The following is a 23555-nucleotide window of genomic DNA, read 5'->3' as shown; positions in this document are numbered from 1 at the left end:
CATTTGTGCAGTTTGAATGAATTAATAAAGTATTTAAACACTGCTGGTGCTTTAAAAAAGGGGAGCAGACTGAAAGAAACTCTGGGTTTATCAAAGAAAACCTGCTCCTGACCAGGTTAGGTTCACAGAGTAAGTTACCGTGGTAACTGACTCTGAGTATAAGTTACCTCTCTTTCAGAAACGGGCTTGACTTACCCTGCTTTCTCGGGTTTGACATACCTCCTATTCTGAAACAGAAAACCCAGAGTTTCCCTTATTTCAGGGTTAACATACTCAGTTTTCACTTAACCTCCTTTCTGAAACGGGCCCCAGATGGTTTCCACTTTAGAATTGTTTACCAACAGCCCAAAATTAATAGCATATTAACTAATGCATTTTAAACACAACAGCATTTTTACCTTTAGAGTAAGATGGCGAGTTAGAAATGTTCATCCTTAGCGTGTCAACTGCTGCTTAAACTAATGTAAATATGTACAGTAAGATAGCCTTACAAAAATAGTAAAGCTACAGGCATTGTTCAGGGTTAGTTCATGTTAACTATCGCATTAACTAATGTTTACTAATTGCGCTGTTAATGTGAATAGATGCATTAATATATGTGTGAGTTAATATGAACTAATGCTGAACAGAGGTGTTGTTCATGGTTAGTTTGTGAAAGGATTAGTTCACCAAAAATGAAAATTCTGTGTTAATTACTTACCCTCATATCGTTCGACACCCGCAAGACCTCCGTTCATCTTCGGAACACAAATGAACATATTTTAGTTGAAATCCGATGGCTCAGAAAGGCCTCCATTGGCACAATGTACTTTATACTCTCAAGACCCATAAAAGGTACTAAAGACATCGTTACAAAGTCCATCTCACTACAGTGGTTCTACAATAATTTTATGAATCAACGAGAATAGTTTTTGTGCGCAAAAAAAACCTAAATAACGACTTATATAGTGATGACCGATTTCAAAACACTGCATCATGAAACTTTGAACCGTTATGAATCAGCGAGTCGAATCATGATTCGGATCGCGTGTCAAACCGCCAAACTGCTGAAATCATGTGACTTTGGCGATCCAAACCGCTGAATCAACTCATGGATTCATAAGGCTTCGAAGTCGTTTTTTTGCGCACAAAAAATATTCTCGTCGATTCATAAAATTATTGTAGAACCACTGTAGTGAGATGGACTTCGTAACGATGTCTTTAGTACCTTTTACGGGTCTTGAGAGTATAAAGTACATTGTGCCAATGGAGGCCTTTCTGAGCCATCGGATTTCAACTAAAATATCTTCATTTGTGTACCGAAGATTAACGGAGGTCTTACGGGTGTTGAACGACATGAGGGGAAGTAATTAATGACAGAATTTTCATTTTTGGGTGAACTAACCCTTTAACGAATGCATTAACTAAGTGCGCTGTTAACGTGAATTTATGCAATAATTTATGCGAGTTAACGTTAACAAAGATTAACTAATACCAAACCGAGGTGTTGTTCATGGTTAGTTAATGTTAACTTAACCTTATTTTAAAGTTTTACCAATAAAACACTGCACATTCTATCCTCAAACATTGTAATATAATAATTTCTTTTTATTTGCTTTCAATAAGAAACATTTGCAGTACAAAGTAAATCAACTGATGTATATCCTTTAGAAAATAAATCATAGCAACAGAATCTACACAGAAGAAAAACAGAGACACAAAAAAACTAACCCCAATGTTTAATGGTGAAATCTATCAGGGATTGATTCCTTGTGAAGCAATAAAAGATTATAATCGTATGTAGATCAAGACTGAGATAAGAGATCAAGTCTTGACATTAAAGGTTTGTCCCAATGTTTGATTAAGTATGTGTGTAGATATTTGTCCAAGTCTTTTGAGGGTTTAGAATTGTGTAGCACTAATGTTGTTCCATTATGTAGCTGGAATCTGAGGTAGGCCAAACTCGTCCACCAGTACTCCATCCTGTGTGTAAACAGCAGAATATTCATATCAGTTCAAAATAATTTCTTCATTGTGGTTACATGTGAACATTCACTTTTATGCCAAGCAAAATAAACAGGAAAATAACAGGTAACTAAAAGTGCAGTGTGTTCAGAATTAAATACTAATGTGTTGCCATTTCATATAAAGCGCAAAATACACTTTTTTCCCCTTTTTTTTTATAATATGAGAAACAGTATGGATTATGCAGTATTTTTTAATCCAAATTTATGTAGAATCCATGAAAAATCTTTTCCAGTTGTCAATTGTGTACCTTTTGTTTATTTTCTGAAATGGAAAGTCCAGCACATTGTATTGTGGAATGCAGTTTCTCACTGTGACCTGTTTACTGCTCATTTACTGAGCATTCTATTAAAAGGTCTATCGCAAATTTGATGGTCAAGGATTTGCGTCCGTATTCTCTGCAGATGTTAATTTAGTGTTCAGATGTTAATTTCATAAAAGCTGTTTTCAATTGTGGTATATAGCAAGTATTTGTCTGTGCTCAGGATTTAGTTAAGTCTTAGACTATTATTTATTTGTGTATAAGAGCAGCTGTACTAGTTATTCAGAATATGCTGAAGTCCACAAGCACTACTTTTGTATGAGAGGTGATGGTACAGAATTAGAGTCTAGAAATCTAGACGCACCCTAGCGGCAACAAATCTAATTTGCAGCCAGGGTAGTCTAGCAACTCTGTTGGCGAGCTGGAAAAACCAAACTCTGGTCAGGCCAATCACATCGTGTATAGAGTCGGTGAGCGGGCTTAACATAATGACGGCAGAGTTGCGGACAAAGAAGCTGGCGAACAGCGGTCTTTCGAATCGGCTTTGGCCACGACTCTGTACGAGTTGGAGTTCAGTGAGTTTTCTCAAAGAAAAGCTTAAGTCATTCTTAAGAAAGGAAGAGGTGTTCTGAGTTTTGCCTACCGAATACGGCGAAAGTTTAATCTATCAACTAGCTCCGCTTCACCTTCTGCGTTGCTCTGGTTGGTTGTAGCGCTATCCTATTGTGTGCAGAGGGAATTAGAAAAACAACCGTTTATCCCGTCCCTCGGATTGAGCCCTGCCAATGGTGTGTTCCCAGACCTGACATCTTAATGTGGGTCTGGATTGTCAGGCTAACAGAATTCTATATTTTTGTATTAAAGCTGTGATTTTGGTACAGCAAAATGTTTATTTTATTGTCTGAAGGATTATATTGCTCATTGCACATAACAGGAGGTTATTACATTATGTTAGAGATTGGTTATTACTTTAAATGTTAGTGATTTAGAATATGCTGAAGTCTGTATTAATTTACAACAAGTATACTGCTCAGACACTTCCTGTTGTTTTTTTGCAATGTTGGGACATATTCTGACAAATGTAACCTCCTGTTGACTTGTAAAATCACTTCCATTTATTTTATTAATAAAAGATATTGGAAGTTAATTCATTATGGGTCATTACAAATACTTTGCTTTAAAAGTACCAAGTGAGAAAAAATAAAATCTGTATAGAAAAAAAGATGCATCGATAATGGTCAGCCACAAAAATAACCCTGTCCACGCCTTTTCAGTGCTAAAACCTGACAGTAGGGTTTTTTACGCCAAAAGATGGTTTGCGCTGGGGCAAGCTGTTAGTGAATCTGGCCCTTTTAGTCGTGAACATTTTTTTGGTTAACTGCGTTTTTGTTTGATAATAAATAGGCTGTGATGTCAAGTTAGCAATGCAAAATTTAACTGATATGTTTGTGTGTGCGTGCATATTTGTTTTCAAATTTTGTGCTGGTATAGTTCGCAGCACATTTCAGATGCGACTTATATTCCAGAAAAAAACTGTTATAAAAAAAAAAAAGGGGTTTTATGGTCCTTCAAGCATGTATACCCGGTTAGCGGTTCTGTCTCTTGGCACTCCCTCTGGTATAGCTGGAGCAGAAGAAGCCTCGTCCAGGTAGGAATTGTCTTCATCCAGAAGGAGTTCATCACCAAGTGCATCCAGCTCTTATGGTACAAACAAATAATCACGCATGTAAAACCAACATTATTATGTTTTGTAGCGAACAAAGAAAATTTTTATAATAAAAGACCCAAAATCATTACTAAACAAAAATGTAAATGCTAAATGCACAAAACTACCTCAATGCCTGTTTCAACTAACCTGCTTCCAGGTCATCTTCATCAATATCTGGTGTCCCATAGCTGCGACTAAGAGCTTCTTGTACTTCATTAGCATCCTCCATCATGTCCTCCATCTGGTCTTGCAGATCCTGCAGCATAAGCAGCAACACATTTCTTATACACACATTTCAATCAGTTCATACAATTACTATTTTACATTAAGTGAAGGGACGGAAGGAATCTTACCTCTATCTTATCAATTTTAATATTCTTGTAGGCTTTTTTCATTTCTTTGGCACCAATTTTCATTGCATCCACCTATTTTAAAAACATTAACATACATACACAGAAAAAAGTATGTTGAAAAACACAAAGGGAAATAAGTTTTTTTATGTCTTATTTTCATTATGACATTCTTACAGTGGTCTTGGTGTCTTTTAGTGTCTGGATGGTGTAGTTTGCTTGTTCCATGTTAAATGACTGCTGCATCAACTGATCTCTCTGCCCTTCATACCTGGAAATACAACATTTTCCCTGTGTCTTAGATGTTTCAAATGCATTCAACCAAAACTAACATGGACTCACTTTATATTAAGTGTCTAACTATGTACTAACAAGTCACAATTTATTTTAATAAATTATTTTAATAGTACTTAACATTTTTTAATGCAAGTATACACAGTAGTTAAAAAAGTGGGACCACTAACACTTCAAGGTTCATTATGATACAGACCAATTAGGTTTCCTTTGTGGGAAGTGAAAATGTAATGCAAATGTATTAACCTTTTATTTGTTCATTGAGCTATCTTTTTTAACCAAAGCTACTTGCAATTGAAAATATAATTCTGAATGATATCAAACCACAATCTGACTTGTGATGTAGCCTTGAATCATAAATCACTCCATGTCCATTCACTTGGTCCGAGGAGAACTGGCTCCCCGACTGAGCCTGTTTCCTTCCCTGTCACCTGATGGAGTTTGGGTTGCTTGCCAGTCACTTTTTTTTTTTTTTCTTAGTTGGGGACACTTAATATTGAGCAATATCATTGACTTTACTGCACTGACTGGATGAGAACTAAACTGAGCTGGACGATGACATCACTGTTTTCTGCAGAGCTGCTTTAAAGCTGAATTGAACTCATTTCATAATTAATTCCGTTCCATGTGAACAGCTCTGGAAAAAATTAAGAGACCACTTAACATTGAGAAATCAATGTTAAGTGGTCTCTTAATTATTTCCAGAGCTATATATATAGTCCAACTTTATATTAGGTGGCCTTAACTACTATGTACTTACATCAAAATATAAGTACAATGTACATATTGTATTGCAAAACACCTCAACTGATTCTATTGAGGGGATACGGGTAAAGTTTGGGACAGGTGTGGTGGTATGGGTAAGTTTAAGGGTAAGGAAAGTGTCAACAGTGTAATTATAAATGTAACTACGGAAATAAATTACAGATGTAATTACATGCAGGTATTTTGTAAAATGTAAGTACAATGTAATAACATGTATGTACACAATAAATGCATTGTATCTAATTATTAATTTAAATGCAAGTACATAGTAGTTAAAGGGTAATTTAGCGTTAGGCTTTGTATCAGTAGAAACCCCGTAGTATATTTGAATTATGGTACTTTCCCCCCTCATATCCCCCTGAGATGAGAGAATTATGCATTTTATTTCTGGAAAAAGATTTTTTGGCCGCATGTTATCAACCCGGCCACAAGTCAAGTCAAGTCAACTTTATTTATATAGCGCTTTTAACAACGCAGATTGTTTCAAAGCAGCTTTACAGTGTTAAACAGGAAAATAATGCAGCATAATTTTATTCAGCCGTATAGCCGTTCTGGAGAAAAAATTTAATCAGTTCATTTCAATTATCATACAGTGACAGTGTGGGCTTTAGATCAGTAATTAGAGCAGTAATTTAGTTTTTATGGTTAATTTAGTTTAATAATTAGATTTATTTCGATATTTAGTTGAAAAATTTTGTATCGCAGAGGAGAGATCTCACAAGCCTTTCCCTCCGCCTCCAACACATCCTTCGTCAGCCAACGTTTCAAGATCTGCACTGACCTCTCTGCTGCTCCATTTGATGCAGGATGGTATGCAGGTACAGCCGTGTGTTACCGTGAGTAAACTCCCTCAACACCAGCTGAGGACCATTATCTGATACAGAAGATTGCTCTTCTGGCAGTCCATACGCAGAGAACAAGCTTCGCAGCACTTCAATTGTGTTGTGAGAGGTGGTGGAAGACATGGGAAAAACTTCTAACCACTTTGAATGGCTATCAATGACCACCAGAAAATACTGCTTGTCCTTCTCAGCAAAATCAATGTGAATCCTCTGCCACACTCTTTCCGGCCATCTCCAGTGGTGCAGCAGAGCGACTGCTGGCATTTTCTGAACAGCTTGGCAGATTGAGCAACCTTTCACCAGCTCTTCTATTTCCCCATCACAGCCAGGCCACCACATATAGCTGCGAGCGAGAGCTTTCATGCGGCAGATGCCTGGGTGCACATGATGAAGGTCTTCCAGCAAGCGCTGTCGATAACCTGGGGGTATGATGACTCGCTGGCCCCAAAGAACACAGCCTTGTTCCGCTGACCACTCCTGCCTGCGTATGAAATAAGGCCAAAGTGCTTCCTCCTGAACATGACTTGGCCATCCATTCATTGTGTAGCTCCACACTTTGTTCAGTATAGGATCTTTTAAAGTAGCTCTCTCAATGTCTTTCCCACCCACTGGTAGTTCCTCCACGTGTGAGAAGTAAAAAATACCTCCCTCTTCTCCTGTGTTGTCGAATGAGGCTCTGGGTAGGCGGGACAATGCATCCGCGTTTGCATGATCAGCTGATCTTCTATACTCAATATCATAGCTGTATGCCATGAGGATGAGAGCCCAGCGTTGCATCCTTAATGCTGCTAAAGTTGGAACCGCTGACTTTGGTCCCAGGATAGTTAACAGTGGTTTGTGATCTGTTATGAGTGTGAATTTCCTCCCATAGAGATACTTATGGAATTTCTTAACTCCAAAGATGATGGCAAGTGCCTCCTTTTCAATTTGGGCATATTTTCTTTCAGCCTCAGTTAAAGTCCTTGATGCAAAAGCCACAGGCCGTTCCTGTCCATTTTCCATGACATGAGAAATCACCGCCCCTACTCCATAGGGTGATGCATTACATGCAATCTGGAGCGGCAAACGGGTGTCGTAATGCACCAACACTTTGTTTTTCTGTAATAGCTGCTTTGCATCTTCAAATGCCTTAGCACACTCAGAAGTCCAAACCCACTTAGCCTCTTTTCTCAGCAGGTTGTGTGGAGGATGGTGGAGGAGTTTGGCAGGAAACGGCTGTAATAGTTAAGAAGACCTAAGAAGGACTTCAGCTCAGTGACATTTTTTGGCTCCGGCGCTTTGTTTATGGCTGCAACCTTTTCATCATTGGGGTGCAGGCCATCCTGGTCAATGCGATGTCCCAGATACTCCACACTGCTCTGGAAAAACTGACATTTAGACAGTTTCACTCGGACTCCATGTTTTTCCAGACGTGAGAGCACTTCATCCAGTCTTTTTAAATGCTTCTCCTCAGATGAAGCAGTGATGAGAATATCATCCAAAAAACATGTCACATGCTCCAACCCTTGTAAAATCTGGTCCATAACAGACTAAAAAATTGCGGGCGCACTGGAAACACCATAGCTGAGGCGATGAAATTTGTACAGGCCCTTATGAGTGTTGACTGTTAAATACTTCTCTGACTCTTCGTCTAACATCAGCTGCTGGTAGGCATGAGAGAGGTCAAGCTGACTGAATGATGTTCCTCCTGCTAAAGTAGCAAACAGATCTTCTGTGTTAGGTAGTGGGTATGTCTGCTCTTCCATACACCGATTAATACTGACCTTGTAGTCACCACAAATCCTAATTGTTTTATCTGCCTTTGGCACGATGACTATAGGCCTACTCACTTTTCTCAGTCTTTGAGATCACTTTCATTTTCTCCAACCTGTCCAGCTCCTTTTCTACTGCTTCCTTTAAGGCATAAGGAACTGGGCGCGCTTTGCAGAGGATAGGTATGGTGCCTGGTTCAATGCGGATTTTGGCTTTAAAACCCTCTATGCAGCCTTGGTTCCCATTCAGTCGGTCACGTTCGGCGTACGTCGGACGTACCGACGATTTGAGATCACTTCTGGGAGCCCCTATCAGCTTCGAGCTATCTAGAACCGGCCAATGAACAATTGGCGTGCGAGATTTGCATCTCGCGCTCCGCCCCGCGCTGCGGGTATAAACAGGAAGCGAGAGCGAATGCACGCTGTCATTCACTTCGGAGCCAAACGGCAGAACGAAGACCACTCAAATTGAGTTTGCTGCTATCAGCAAGACACAAAGAAAGAGTTTGAAGAACCGGAGAAGAGGAGAAACGCGTGTTGGAGAGACGGCACATTCCAGCGGGACCGCGGAAAGCTCATCAGCTGCCTCTGTGCTACAGAGAAAACTGCTGTTTTCACAGCAACAAATTTCTGTTGGTCTGGTTTGGGCGTTTTCCTGTATTGAGTACAGGCACGGGCTGCACTACAATCCCGTGCGCTGTCGCGTTTCCCCCTGAGTGCTTCAGCACAGAGCGTTTCCTCACAAAAGAGTACACGGGTGACGCTGCGTCTTTTTTAAGATGGCATTCCACCCGTGCGTTTCTGGATGCGGTCGTTCCCTGGCGCCTACTGACGGTCACAATCGCTGTCTCACGTGTTTGGGCAAACAGCACACTGAGGCGGCGTTTGTGGATGACTCATGTTCCCACTGCGGGAACATGACCATCGCAGAACTAAGATCGAGACTCTCCTACCTCCGGGCTGGGGGAGTCCCCTTACCCATCCCACGAACCAGGTCTACCCCTAACCCGGGTGGACCTGCTTCTTTGGATGGCCAGGGTGATCTGAGGATCACGTTTAGGGCAAACCCGCCGAGTGAAACTCCGCAGGCCCCTATTCCCTCGGTTCCGCAGCTGGTAGAGCTCCCGAGAGAGACCGCTGGACCCTCCCACGGGAGACCAGTGGTGTCTTTCGGAGCTCCGGTAGACGAGCAGATGTCGATCGCTGCATCGGAGGGGGAGTTTCAGTCCTCGGAGGATGAAGGGTCAGCTGTACTGCCTCCCTCTGGGAGAGTGGCAACGGCTGCCCCGGACCCCGAGATGACTACTATGCTTGCCCGGGCCGCCGAAAGGGTTGGGCTCGTGTGGAACCCTCCACCGTGTCCCGAACCCTCTAGGTTGGATGATTGGTTCCTCGGGGCGGCTCGCGCTGGTTCTCAGCGTCCCGCCCCGACACCTTTCTTCGTGGAGGTGCATGAGGAGCTCACGAGGTCGTGGACGGCACCTTTTTCTGCCAGAAACCGACCGAGTGACTCCTCCCCCCTCACTACCCTCGACGGCGGGCCAGCCAAGGGTTACGTGGGGATCCCGCCAGTGGAGCGCGCCGTCGCAACTGTGTCCGGCGACCGCCTCTAACTGGCGCGGTGACCCACGTCTCCCGTCCCGGGCCTGTAAGTTCTCTTCCGGTCTGACCGGGAAGTCTTACAAGGCCTTCGGACAGGCTGCGTCCGCCTTGCATGGCATGGCGCTGCTTCAGGTCCACCAGGCCCAAGCGCTCCTTGACATGCACGAGGGTAGGCCTGACCCAGAGCTCCTCCGGGAGCTCCGGACGGCGACGGACCTCGCCCTCCGGGCGATAAAAGTCACCGCCCGTTCCATTGGTCAGGCGATGTCCACACTTGTGGTCCAGGAGCGGCATCTCTGGCTTAACCTGGCTGATATGAGGGAGACCGATAAATATCGGTTCCTGGACTCCCCCATCTCGTCAGCTGGGTTATTCGGCGATGCGGTCGAGAGCTTTGCCCAGCAGTTCTCGGCCGCCCAGAAGCAGACGGAGGCGATCAAGCACATCCTGCCCCGGCGGCCCGCTGCTGCCCCTACACCGCCGCCCCCGCCAAAGCCCCGCAGCAGCCTAACACCGGCCGTCGGCGTGGGGCCGGCCGTGGGAAGGACGTCCAGCCCGCTCAGGCCGCTGCCTAGCCAGGTGGCAAGCGCCGTCGCAAGCGACCCTGAGACGGGCCGCCCAGAGATGGAGGAAACTGCTCTGAGGGAGATGGCTGCAGCACCACTCCCTCCCCCAGAATCACCCAAAACTTCAATAAAAGAGCAGTTTCCAATATCTCTGGGTGCCAAGAGAGCGCGCTTGGCGGTGGTCGACGCTCCCATGCCTCGCCACCCTCAAGTACCTCTCCCTTCGCCAGCAGGGGACGCCGGCTGTCGGGACGCACACAAGCGGCCTCCCCACACTCGCACGTCCCCTCCGCGGATGCAGGTAAATGTTGCACAGCACACACCGCTCCCATGCCGTCCGAGCCGGATCCCTGCGTTCCACCTCGCTGCCCCGCTGCGGGTACGTCTGTGGTGCCGATGGTCCCCCTTGCTCGGAGTCTGGGAGCCTGGCTAGCGCTTCCCAGCCCGTCTCGGTGGCTCATCCGTACCATCAGACTCGGCTATGCGATTCAGTTCGCCCGGCGTCCCCCCAAGTTCAGGGGCGTTCACTTCACGACTGTAGTGGAGGCGAACGCCCCCGTGCTCAGGGCGGAGATCGCTGTCCTACTGGCGAAGGACGCGATAGAGCCGGTCCCTCAAGCCGATATGAGGTCCGGGTTCTACAGCCCGTACTTCATTGTACCCAAGAAAGGCGGCGGGTTACGACCGATCTTGGACCTGCGATTCCTGAACCGGTCCCTTCACAGGCTGCCGTTCACGATGTTAACGCAGAAGCGCATCTTCAGGTGCATCCGTCCCCGAGATTGGTTTGCAGCGATCGACCTGAAGGACGCGTACTTTCATGTCTCGATTCTCCCTCGACACCGGCCCTTTCTGCGCTTCGCGTTCGAGGGACGGGCATATCAGTACCGCGTCTTACCCTTCGGCCTGTCCCTGTCGCCCCGCGTCTTTACGAAGGTTGCGGAGGCGGCCATTGCTCCCATGAGAGAGCATGGTGTTCGCATCCTCAACTACCTCGACGACTGGCTGATTCTTGCCCAGTCGCGAGAGCAGTTGTGCGAACATAGGGACAAGGTGCTCAGTCACCTCAGCCAGTTGGGACTTCGGGTCAACTGGGAGAAGAGCAAACTCTGCCCCACGCAGAGGATCTCTTTTCTCGGTATGGAGATATGGCCATGACAGCGCGCCTCACCGAGGGGCTCCTGGGGCATATGGCATCCGCAGCCGCAGTAACGCCGCTAGGATTGCTTCATATGAGACCGCTTCAACGCTGGCTACACGATCGAGTCCCGAGATGGGCGTGGCACAGCGGTTCCCTCCGTGTCCAAGTGACTCCGAGATGCCGCCAAACCTTCGCCCGTGGTCGGACCCTTTGTTTCTCCGGGCGGGAGTACCCCTAGAACAAGTGTCCAGGCACTTCGTTGTCTCCACGGATGCCTCATCCACGGGTTGGGGTGCCACGTACAACGGGCTTGCAGTTTCGGGTCTGTGGACGGGGCCTCAACTGCAATGGCATATCAATTGCCTCAAGTAGTTAGCAGTTCGTCTTGCACTCAGCCGCTTCAAAGTGCCGCTCAGAGGCAAGCACGTTCTGGTCCGGACGGACAACACTGCGGCCGTAGCGTACATCAACAAACAAGGTGGTCTACGCTCCCGTCGCATGTCGCAACTCGCCCGCCATCTCCTCTTATGGAGTCAGAAGCATCTGAGGTCGCTTCGTGCTGTTCACATTCCGGGCCTGCTCAATCGTGCGGCCGACGAGCTGTCACGTCAGCAGGTACTTCCGGGAGAATGGCGACTCCATCCCCAGGCGGTCCAGCTAATCTGGAGTCGTTTCGGGGCCGCACAGGTAGACCTGTTTGCCTCCCCAGAGACGACCCACTGTCAGTGGTTTTATTCCTTGACCCAGGGGAACCTCGGGTCGGATGCCCTGGCCCACAGCTGGCCCCGGGAAGAACGCAAGTATGCGTTTCCCCCAGTGAGCCTTCTTGCGCAGACACTGTGCAAAGTCAGGGAGGACAAGGAGCAGGTCTTGTTGGTTGCTCCATATTGGCCCAACCGGACCTGGTTCCCGGAACTAGTGCTCCTTGCGACAGCACCTCCCTGGCCCATTCCTCTGAGACAGGACCTCCTGACTCAGAGACGGGGCACCCTATGGCACCCGCGTCCAGACCTCTGGAAACTCCATGTCTGGTCCCTGGACAGGACGCGGAGGTTCTAGGTGACCTACCGCAAGCGGTAGTTGACACCATCACTTCCGCTAGAGCCCCCTCTACGAGGCGCCTCTATGCGTTGAAATGGAACCTGTTCGTCGATTGGTGCTCTTCTCGCCGAGAAGACCCCCGAAGATGTGCGATCGCATCTGTGCTTACCTTTCTACAAGATGGGTTGGAGCGAAGGCTGTCTCCCTCCACCCTCAAAGTCTATGTTGCCGCTATCGCCGCTAACCATGAGCTAGTAGATGGAAAATCTCTAGGTAAGCACGATCTGATCGTCAGGTTCCTTAGGGGAGCGAGGAGATTAAATCCGCCTCGTCCTCCCTCTACAGGGAGTGCAGAATTATTAGGCACGTTGATTTTCTGATCATATTTTTTTTCCAGGCACATTTGACCAATTCCAAACCACAGTAATCCTAATAACTACTATTGATTTAGTATTTAATAATGTATAAGTGATATATAATTGTTCATAAAGGCTGGAAATGAAAATCACATTATATTCAGGTGTGCAGAATTATTAGGCATGTTTTCTTTTACAGATAAATTGAGCCAAAAAAGAGATTTAACTCAGACTGAAAAGTCAAAAAGTATTAAATGCCCATGAGAAGGATGCAATACTAATGCAATACTAGACATTGCAGTTAAGGCATGACCATTGGACAGTGAAATGCTCGTTGGGTCAGCAGGATCTGACAAAAACAGGTGGTGAAGAAAAGACACCTGTTAACTGCAAAAGAATTAAGAATTAAGGTGAAGAATTAAGGGTGAAACCATCAGGAACCCTTTAGTCTCCAGCGCCACCATTTTCCAAAGCTGCAACCTACCTGGAGTCTCCAGAAGTGCAAGGTGTCAGGATCTCAGAGACTTCAGTTAGGTAAAGAATTCTAAAAAATGACCCCCACTAGATAAGAATCACAAGCTGAAGTGTTGTAAAATACATGAAGAAGGTTTTTTTATAGGCTTTATGGACAGATAGGTTGAGAGTGACTCTTGAAGGACCAGCACCACATCCTCTAGTACCACTGTTTGAAGAATTCATCTTCCAGAATCTGGCAGTACGTTTTGAGAGTTCATTTTTAGTCCATCTCTGCAAAACGGACTTCAGGATGGACTAAAATGAACTCCCAAAACGTACTGCCAGATTGTTGTCTTTCATCCACATGAGACAAAAATACATTTTCTGTCTTTTCTCAGTCTAGAAGGCACCAAATTAAAAAATAATTTCACATTTCTACTACATAAATGACAGTTTAAATACACATTCATCTTCCCAGCGCTGAAGTGCCCCTTTAAGGCCACCTAATATAAAGTGGGTCCATAGCTGTTTTTTAAGATGTAATTTTTCTTTTTACAAAAATAAATCATATCAGAACTTTTCCACGTTTAATATAAAAATAAAATACAACATGTGCAGTCACTCAAAAGTAAAACATTTCAGGGAAAAACATGTTTTTCCATTCCAATGTGCTACTTTTCAATTGTTTTTCTATATAAACCTGCGCTAGATGGACAAGTATGATCATTGCGTTCGCTTCTCTTGCAGCATCTCGCACGACCTTGCATTCTAAAAACTTGGTGCTCTCTACAATAACTTTTCATAAAGTTATTTTAGAACCACTGTAGTGAGATGGACTTTGTAACGACGTCTTTAGTACCTTTTAAGGGTCTTGAGAGTGTAAAGTGCCATTGTGCCAATGGAGGCCTTTCAGAGCCATCAGATTTCAACTAAAATATCTTCATTTCTGTTCCGAAGATGAACGGAGGTCTTACGGGTGTCGAACGACATGAGGGTAAGTAATTAATGACAGAATTTTCATTTTTGGGTGAACTAACCCTTTAATGTTTCCATGGTGAAGCGTCATGCTTGTCACGTGACTCACCACAGGCAAAATAGCGCTGTATGATCGATCTATCCATTTTCCTTTTTTATTCAAAATATTGACAAACTTGCTTACCATGTCATCAACTATCTAATAATCCAATTCTCAAATATGTGTAAGTGAGTGTGTTTTGCCATTTAAGAACCTTCATAAATTATCTTGATTTTGATCTATAACGGGAGATGGGCGCCGCCATGTTTGTTTGCATCGCAGTTCAGAGTCCTGTCAGTCGGATTTACCTTGTGTGAATTTATCAATCAGTTTCTCCCGAAATACATGCAAGAAAGTGACCAGTAAACTGGGAGAAGAATAGAGTAAACTTTATAGTTACTTACACTGTGTATCTGATATGAATAAAACATTTTTTTGAATGGATCGTTATTGCTGCTTCCAGTGACACCACCAGTGTATTTTATAAACTCTAAATGTATTGTTTTACTTGTACTTCTGTGTATTTAAATGTTTGAAACCTAAAATAAACACTGCATGATATATGTCAAGTCACCTTCATTTATATAGCGCTTTTTACAACACAGATTGCTTCAAAGCAGCTTTATAGTGATAATAGGAAATACATTTTGCTTTAGAAGAAAAGCTAAAGTAGGTTTTTTTTTTCCCAAGCACTGAGCGAGTCCGCCTCTGGCTCAGCACCAGCCAAAGAGTGAAAGCAGTTTGAATCTGGCAGTTATGTCACGTCACTGCACATTCTAAATCCCATATGTGGTACCTTATGCCTAGTTCAGACTGCCCGATTTTAGCCCCGATTTTGACTCGCCGACAGGTTTTGCGAAATCGCCGACAAATGCCCGAAATCATAGGCAAATCGGTGCTCGTGCAAGTGAGTGACAATCATGCAGTGTGAATTATCAAAGACGTGATCAGAGACTCGCTGATGAGTCGCCGACGCCCGTGAGATATTTGGCATGCTAAATATCTGGACCTGTCTGTGATTCAAACTCCTGCTGTGTGAAATGTGTTCTGACTGAAAATACATGATGACCGACAGCCAATGAAAGAGCAAGATACAGGGCAGCGGGAGGTTCGGGGAGGAGTTATAGACCAGAATATAAGTATTTAAATAGATATATTTACAATTATATCAAGCAGAAACATTTGCTTGACCAGCCGCAACAGTAGCACACTGCAAAACTATTTATGTACCTCCAACTCTCTTTGCAGAACACAATCATTGCTCCCTGTGTCTCCCCAACCATTTCCTCCACCATAATCTTTTTTCTTTTTCTCCTTTTGCTGCAAATCAGCGCACAGACAATTTGGACCGCAAGTTTCTTCACTGCGGTCTATATTTTTTATAACAATTCCAGTCTCGCGCGAGAACTCGGTCTGACGCACGTGTGATCTTGCATTTTTTCCTTCTCACTTCTCGCGTGTGTTTTGTTGTGAAACGTAATTTGCAGACGGAACAGAACTGTCGCTGATTCTTTCTCTTGTACAGTCATGCAATGTGAAACCCCCTGTCGCCGATCCATCGTGCAGTGTGAACGCAGCAGTGACTGAATGCTGGCCCAGATAGTCATGCAGTGTAAAAAGAGCAGTGATCCGACGAGTTTGAAAATCGTGCAGTCTGAACTAGGCATTACTCTCAGGGGCACCAAAATTAAAATCCCACATGTGGGACCGCTCAAAAGGGTAATAGAGATGGCCTCAAAAATGACCAAATTTCCTCCCGTTTGTCGCACCCCACATTTTGAGTAACGTTTGTCGCACCCCACACTTTCAGCAACGCTGCTTTAGGTGAAGACAGGTGTGTATTATTTCACATGAGCTCGAACACAGCCACTAACCCCTTTTTAAAAGGGTGTGCAAAAATATGCATTTAGGGTATTTTAACGTTTTTTTTTCTTCTTTTTTTTTCTCTGAAATCTGTCACTTTCTGAACAGTAAAGCTCTGATTTGATAACTTTGTTTCAATTCTTTATTTCACATAAAACAGCTGTTTTAACAGGGAGGTGTAAACTTTTTATATCCACTGTATATGAAACTCATTCTCATCAAGCTAAACAACTTTTGCAAGTTATATGCTCCGCCCAACAGAAAGTCTGCCATTTTGAACTGTTCGAATAGCACCATTTAAATACTCCAAAGGAATTCATGTGATCATAACTAAAATTGGTCAATATGATGACAAGACAATGAGGATGCTAAATTATGGACAAATTGTTGATATTTCACTGTGGCGAGGCCAAAAAAAAATGGAAAAGGGAAGTGGTCTCATATTTTTGATTGACTGATGTAGAAAAAAACTACAGGTGTATGTTTGGAGAAGGAGGCTGATCACATGGATGTGACTAAGTCACAGTCATAGTGCCACCAACTGGATTTTTTGAGGCTCTTAGCGTGCTCAATTTCATGAAATTTGAGTTGCTGGCTGTTAGACATAGGCACAGACTAAAAATTGGGTGTGTAGGGGGTGCTCTGTAGTGCCCCCTTTTGACTAAAGTGGTGGGCTTAGTTTTTACCTACAGTCATCAGACTCTGTACATGTTATTGTTCTCATCAAGCCATTTTAAACAGCTAATGATTACAGTTATTAGCTCCATTCACCAGAAGTCGACTTCTGAACTTTTAAATATTCCTCATAGGAGAGTCATGTGATCACCAAATTTGGACAAGATGAGGCCAAGGCATTGAGAATGCTACACTGGAAAAAGATTTTGGATATCTTCAATGGTGTTGCCATAGTAAAGGATTAAATACATGACAAATCAGTTCATTTAAAGGGTAACTAAACCCCTGCTCAGAGCTTAACTCCACCCACTGGCAATTTTTAAAAAATGCTGGAAAAGTGGGCAGAGCCCGGCGGACACAGAGGGGACAAACCGAGGGCGGGGCTGAGCGGAGGGCGTGCACCTGAGACCCTCAGGGACGGGTTGATTGACAGTTGTCAGACTCGCGAGTCGCAAAGATGGAGAATGACTGGAGTGACGCCAGCTTTGCAACAGAGCGGTCATTTCTCCTACCTTCACCTGAAGTGGAGGAGGGTGGATTGTCTGTAACAGACACAAACCCGGAGCCTTATCAATGCGAGCCGCTGCTCAAACTGCGTTAACTCCCGATGCCGACGATGCTAGTGAAGCAGCCGCGCAAGAGAACTGACCTAATCTATCTGCGTCCGCGGCAACCACTTGCGTGTCAGGGTTTGAAAGCGCGTCTCAAGTATGAAAATTATCTGTACACATGACGGGCGGCAATAATATCGCAAGAAAAGCCTGACGTGTACTGACAACTGCATTATTTAACCGTATTTTCTTAAATACAATTTTAAAGCAAGTGTCAAGTGAGTTTCATTCATAATGTTTACTTCATGTAATATGACAGTTCATACTGGAGTGTAGCCGCTCTCATCGTGTGATTGGGGGAAACATTTCTGAGGGCGTGGTGAGCTCGTGCCAGGGGCGCAGATAGTGAGCTGTTGGAGGTACCATCCTACGTCACGATGTACCACAACGTCCAATAGGAAAATACAACTGCAGTAGCCACCGTTCAACCTTAAGAGGTCGGCACTTTGGCGGTTTTACACCATATTTTATAGAATTAAAACACTTTATACTCAAATGTCAAAACATTTACTCGAATCAATGAACAGCATTAATAAAGCCCCAGTATTACAGATCATTAACTAAAAAAAGTTGGTTTAGGGTTTAGTTACCCTTTAAAGTGAGTCGGGTGAATGATGTTAGGGATACACAACCTGTTACCAGTAGGTGGCTCTATAGCATTAGCTGAATATTGGCACGGTTGGGTTTAAGGTATGGCTTGAAGAGATTTTTTTGTTGGTGTTAGGATGTTACATGTTCCTACCAAATTTCATTTTTGTAAGGAAAATTTCATTTTAAATAGACAGCAATACATTTAATCATGTCTGGCAACTTGACAATTGTTTTTCAATATTATTTAGATATATAAAAGTACACGACAGATGAACTGGTTATATGCATTTTTGTGCCATTCAAACTGATTCCTTCAGAGATTTCTTATCCAGTGTTACAACCTTCATCTCTTTTAAGCAGTTGAATATCAGAACTTTTGCAATTATTGTGCCAGGCTTCCTGCAACCCGCTTGCGGCAATATAACTGTGGACTACAATTGTCAAATCTATGGTCCAGTTGTTCAAAAGTAATCTGATCAGATATCGGCTATTGGATTGGATCAAATCTTGAAAATGGGTTGCTCAAAAGAAAACAAAACAGGATTCTGAAATTGAATTTGTATTTTTTGTTATGATTTTTGCCATAATCGAGCAGCCCTCATATCACACCTAGCTAAGACTTAAAACAACCTAGCAAAAGGGCATTCCCCTGGCAGAGTGGAAATAAGAAGAATTTGAGAGGCTAGGGACGCTCAAAAACACAACAGCACCCCCAAAAGGCACCAAGGTGTGAGGGCCCGATCAATGGTGCTTGCAGCTTTAATTTACAGTTCAGAGTGTATACAGAAATGTGACATTAAGGACGACTAACAGAATGACAAACAGGGTGAGTACAAGTGCACTTACATTCTCTTCTGTTTGAGGACCCGCATGGCTTTCTGTTTTACCATGTTCTAGAAAAGAAGCAGAAAAAAAGACTGAATTCTTTCAATGTCCTGCTTGCATTGTCAGGCCAGATCTTCATACACTGAGTGATGTGTGACGCTTTGTTGACAACACATATGGCTGAATGTTTTTGTTTTTTTTTATTAAAGGAATAGATCACCAATTTTTTTTTTTTTTTAATTGTCAAATCAAAATTGTATTTAGGTATTTGCAGATATTCAAAACTAGCATATAAAAGCATCACACCAGGTCTGAACAATGCCAAACACCATTGGTGCTTGTGTCAAGCAAATTGTGACACCAAGTATGAGTGTAAGTATAAATAGAAGTAAGTGCAAGTATAGGAAAAAAAAATATTTTCAGCATATAACATTCAATCTGTTCCTCACATAAAGCTCATATAGCTACAAAATCATATGGCTTCAAAAGACTTGATCTATAGCATCCAAGTTATATGGACTACTTATATGGTGCATTTTTTGTTATTTTTTATGGTAAATAAAACAGAATTACATTTTTGGAGTGAACAATTCCTTTAATATTTATACAGAAACCTATAATTCTAAAAGTCTAAAGCCAAATTTTACCTTTGATGGGCCATCCCTCATTTTCTTCATCTGATCTTTGTATTTCATCAGTTCAGCATCAAGTCTGGCAATCTTCTTGTCAACGGACTCAGCTCGTGAGTCGACCTAGAATTTAGCAAGCCAAAGAAACACATCATATAGGATATAACATACATGTACATATACATAATTAACTATACCAGCCCTAATGTTAAATGCAGAAAAAATGGCATCCAGTGTAAGTTACTGATCTCTAAAGAAACCAGCAAAACTGGTTCACATTTACACAACCTCAACACAAGCCTTTTGTCCCTAGTAACACAACTTTCAGAACAAATGTGTGTATTCAAAAACCCTAACAATGTCAACTATGAAAACAACAACAGAAATGCATCATGTGATGTTTATCTATATGGACAGCGTCTTTTTTTACTACATGACACAGCAGAACATATTTAAGCTATTCACACTCAAAATATTCAAATGTCCATGCTGATAATTTGAAGAAACACAGTTAAGGGAGAGATCTGAACAAAAATTAAGCCATTTCAGCATTCAGGACAAAGTTCTTTTGTTTTGTTTTTTCAGTCTCAAAAGTTAAACAGAACAAACACATACACCTGATATACAGTCCGTGAGGTTCGGTGGTGGTCCTTTTGGTTTCCCTCGTCCGAAGATACGATTCATCCCGAGACAATTTTAAACAAACAGGCTAAATTAAAAAAAGAAGAAACCAGTCTCTCTTCCTTCGCCCGACAACAAAACAGAGCCTGAAAAAGGAACCCGGAAGTACTGACGTCATTACGTCCAAGTGGTAGTAGGCCTGAAATTCAGCCGAGACTGGTGCATTCCATTCGACAGGGTCCCTACGCACTGTTCACTGCTCCCTACTCCCTGAGCACGGTATATCAGTTGAAGTGGACTTCGCTGACAACGCTCATTTGGAACGCCCTGCAACGTCGTCAAAGAAAGGCAACGACGGGTGCAGATTATGATATAGCCTAACATAAATTAATATTGTAATTTACTTTACTTTTAAATTGAAAACCATATAAGAACCATATACATTTACAAAAACACACAGTATCTAAAACATATAATCAAAACATTGTCCATTTTATTAGTTTACTTATAACCTGTATTGACTATGAACAGATTTGAAGCTGCACCTGTCATTCAATATGAAAATACTTTGATTTGGTTATGTAGGCTATTCTTAATGGTCTTTAGCGGTCTCATCTCGTGCGCTTTCTTTCCCAAGTGCAGCTGCACAGTAAACATTCCTGAGGTAAATAAAGTAAAATATAAAACATGACAGCCCTCAGATGCTTCTCAACACTTTTAATTTGTTTACATTTTCATAAAATATAATATACAAATGTAACAGTTATTGCCATAACCATTCATAAATACTCTAGATTGTATAATAACTATGAATATTCAAATGCATGTAAACTCCTTAATCGCAGAGCTGTTTAAAAACTCTACCAACCAACGGCTCTGCACTTTCATTAGTTCAGACAGGTGATGCATGCGACGCGCAAAGACATTTGGGTGATTTTCACTCTCCACTTCCTGTGAAGTGATGTATCGATGTTCCCTTCTTCCCTGCGCCGTTCGCAGTACCCTTCGGACTGAACATGTTCGCTCCATAGACTGTAAAAAAATATGGACGACGCGACTCCATTGACTTCCGCTGACCAAAGTTGAAGCTTTCATATGCCCGCTCACGGCGCTGACATCTTGGGACCGAGTCTGCGCAGTAGCGATCTCGGGACCGGAGTTGCGCAGTAGAGAACAGGAAGTAGAGGCGCGATTATCAAAAGCCCGCCCACACTCTCACAGATGCAGAATAATTAATTATGTTGGTGTGAAATAAACAGTTATGGAAGTGTAGAAATGAAAGCTAAAGCTCCAATCTCCTCACAAAAATCCAGAAAAAAGTCCGTTAGTGCCTCAGTGACAACTTCACTCAGAGAAGCCGTCAATCTCAGCTGTCAATCATGACGTCACACCCCCGTTTTTATAGCATCAAATAACTCACTAAAACTAAACTTATTTAAAAAACGAACACTTGAAATGAAATTATTGTAATAAAAACTGCCTAAAATGACAGAAACCATCTTTAGGAAACAATTATTTGAAGTGTAATTAAATAGTTTAGTGTGTCTCGCGCCCATTGAAATACATGGAGAGGCGGGGTTTAGGAGCTATACTGGGACCGGCCACCGGGGGGCGATCGAGGCGCGAAAGCTTCAATTTCTGACTGGAGCACTACAGGCTTGGTTCGCTCCCAAGCCTGTAGTGCTTCAGTCAGAAATTGAAGCTTTCGCGCCTCGATCGCCCCCCGGTGGTCGGTCCCAGTATAGCTCCTAAACCCCGCCTCTCCATGTATTAGAATGGGCGCGAGACACACTAAACAATTTAATTACACTTCAAATAATTGTTTCCTAAAGATGGTTTCTGTCATTTTAGGCAGTTTTTATTACAATAATTTCATTTCAAGTGTTCGTTTTTTTAAATAAGTTTAGTTTTAGTGAGTTATTTGATGCTATAAAAACGAGGGGTGTGACGTCATGATTGACAGCTGAGATTGACGGCTTCTCTGAATGAACTTGTCACTGAGGCACTAACGGACTTTTTTCTGGATTTTTGGGAGGAGATTGGAGCTTTAGCTTTAATTTCTACACTTCCATAACTGTTTATTTCACACCAACATAATGAATTGTTCTGCATCTGCGAGAGTGTGGGCGGGCTTTTGATAATCGCGCCTCTACTTCCTGTTCTCTACTGCGCAACTCCGGTCCCGAGATCGCTACTGCGCAGACTCGGTCCCAAGATGTCAGCGCAAGCCTGTAGTGCTCCAGTCAGAAATTGAAGCTTTCGCGCCTCGATCGCCCCCCGGTGGCCGGTCCCAGTATAGCTCCTAAACCCCGCCTCTCCATGTATTTCAATGGGCGCGAGACACACTAAACTATTTAATTACACTTCAAATAATTGTTTCCTAAAGATGGTTTCTGTCATTTTAGGCAGTTTTTATTACAATAATTTCATTTCAAGTGTTCGTTTTTTAAATAAGTTTAGTTTTAGTGAGTTATTTGATGCTATAAAAACGGGGGTGTGACGTCATGATTGACAGCTGAGATTGACGGCTTCTCTGAGTGGACTTGTCACTGAGGCACTAACGGACTTTTTTCTGGATTTTTGTGAGGAGATTGGAGCTTTAGCTTTCATTTCTACACTTCCATAACTGTTTATTTCACACCAACATAATTAATTATTCTGCATCTGTGAGAGTGTGGGCGGGCTTTTGATAATCGCGCCTCTACTTCCTGTTCTCTACTGCGCAACTCCGGTCCCGAGATCGCTACTGCGCAGACTCGGTCCCAAGATGTCAGCGCTGTGAGCGGGCATATGAAAGCTTCAACTTTGGTCAGCGGAAGTCAATGGAGTCGCGTCGTCCATATTTTTTTACAGTCTATGTGTCAGCGCCGTGAGCGGGCCTATGAAAGCTTCAACTTTGGTCAGCGGAAGTCAATGAAGTCGCGTCGTCCATATTTTTTTACGGTCTATGGTTCGCTCCCTTTGGATTGGAATCTCACTTAAGATGGCGGAATACCCTCTGAAGTCCACTTCGCAGTCCACTAACGGTCGAATGGAACGCACCCAGGCGGCTGCAGTGAGGGGAGGAGTGAAAAAAGTGCAGGCAAGCCGGACAGTTCTCTCTTCTCGTAGTGGATCAGACACCTGCGAGATCAAAGGCGGATATCGCGGGATTCACACTCGTGCGCTTTGTTGCTGGGCTCGCTGCAGCCTGCGGTGGATGTCCAACCCGGCCCACATCCAAGTGTGACGTCAGAGGCCAGGCCAATGCCGCCCTGCAGCCGATTTTTAAGATTTTATTGGTCATATCAATCACAGTAGAGACTGCCTCTACACCAAACACTGATCCCTAAACCTACCCGTCACTGTAACGAATTAAGTACTGATTGCCTACACCAAACTCTTTTCCCTAAACCTAACCGTCACTGTAACGAATTAAGTACTGATTGCCTACACCAAACTCTTTTCCCTAAACCTAACTGTCACTGTAACGAATTAAGATTGCCTACACCAAACTCTTATCCCTTAACCTACGTCGTCACTGTAACGAATTAAGTACTAATTGCCTACACCAAACACTGATCTCTAAACCTACCCCAGAGCCATAG

At 43.4% G+C, this 23555-nt stretch overlaps 1 protein-coding gene across 1 annotated transcript; it reads right to left on the bottom strand.

The window, feature by feature from the left end:
- Nucleotides 1-1561: 1561 nt before the first annotated feature.
- chmp5b (charged multivesicular body protein 5b) lies at nt 1562-21101 on the bottom strand. The gene is made up of 8 exons (XM_079810964.1): nt 19963-21101; nt 19366-19470; nt 18740-18786; nt 4502-4595; nt 4328-4399; nt 4122-4230; nt 3849-3964; nt 1562-1962 (listed from the first exon to the last, which is right to left on the bottom strand). The coding sequence occupies exons 1-8, from the start codon at nt 20029-20031 to the stop codon at nt 1912-1914; spliced, it is 663 nt and encodes a 220-aa protein (XP_079667090.1). The 5' UTR covers nt 20032-21101; the 3' UTR covers nt 1562-1911.
- Nucleotides 21102-23555: the final 2454 nt, after the last annotated feature.

The sequence above is a fragment of the Gobio gobio genome, assembly GCF_949357685.1.
Source record: "Gobio gobio genome assembly, chromosome: 2".
Taxonomy (NCBI): Eukaryota; Metazoa; Chordata; class Actinopteri; order Cypriniformes; family Gobionidae; genus Gobio; species Gobio gobio.
The sequence above is the reverse complement of the archived record's forward strand: the minus strand, read 5'-3'. Positions and strand labels throughout refer to the sequence as shown.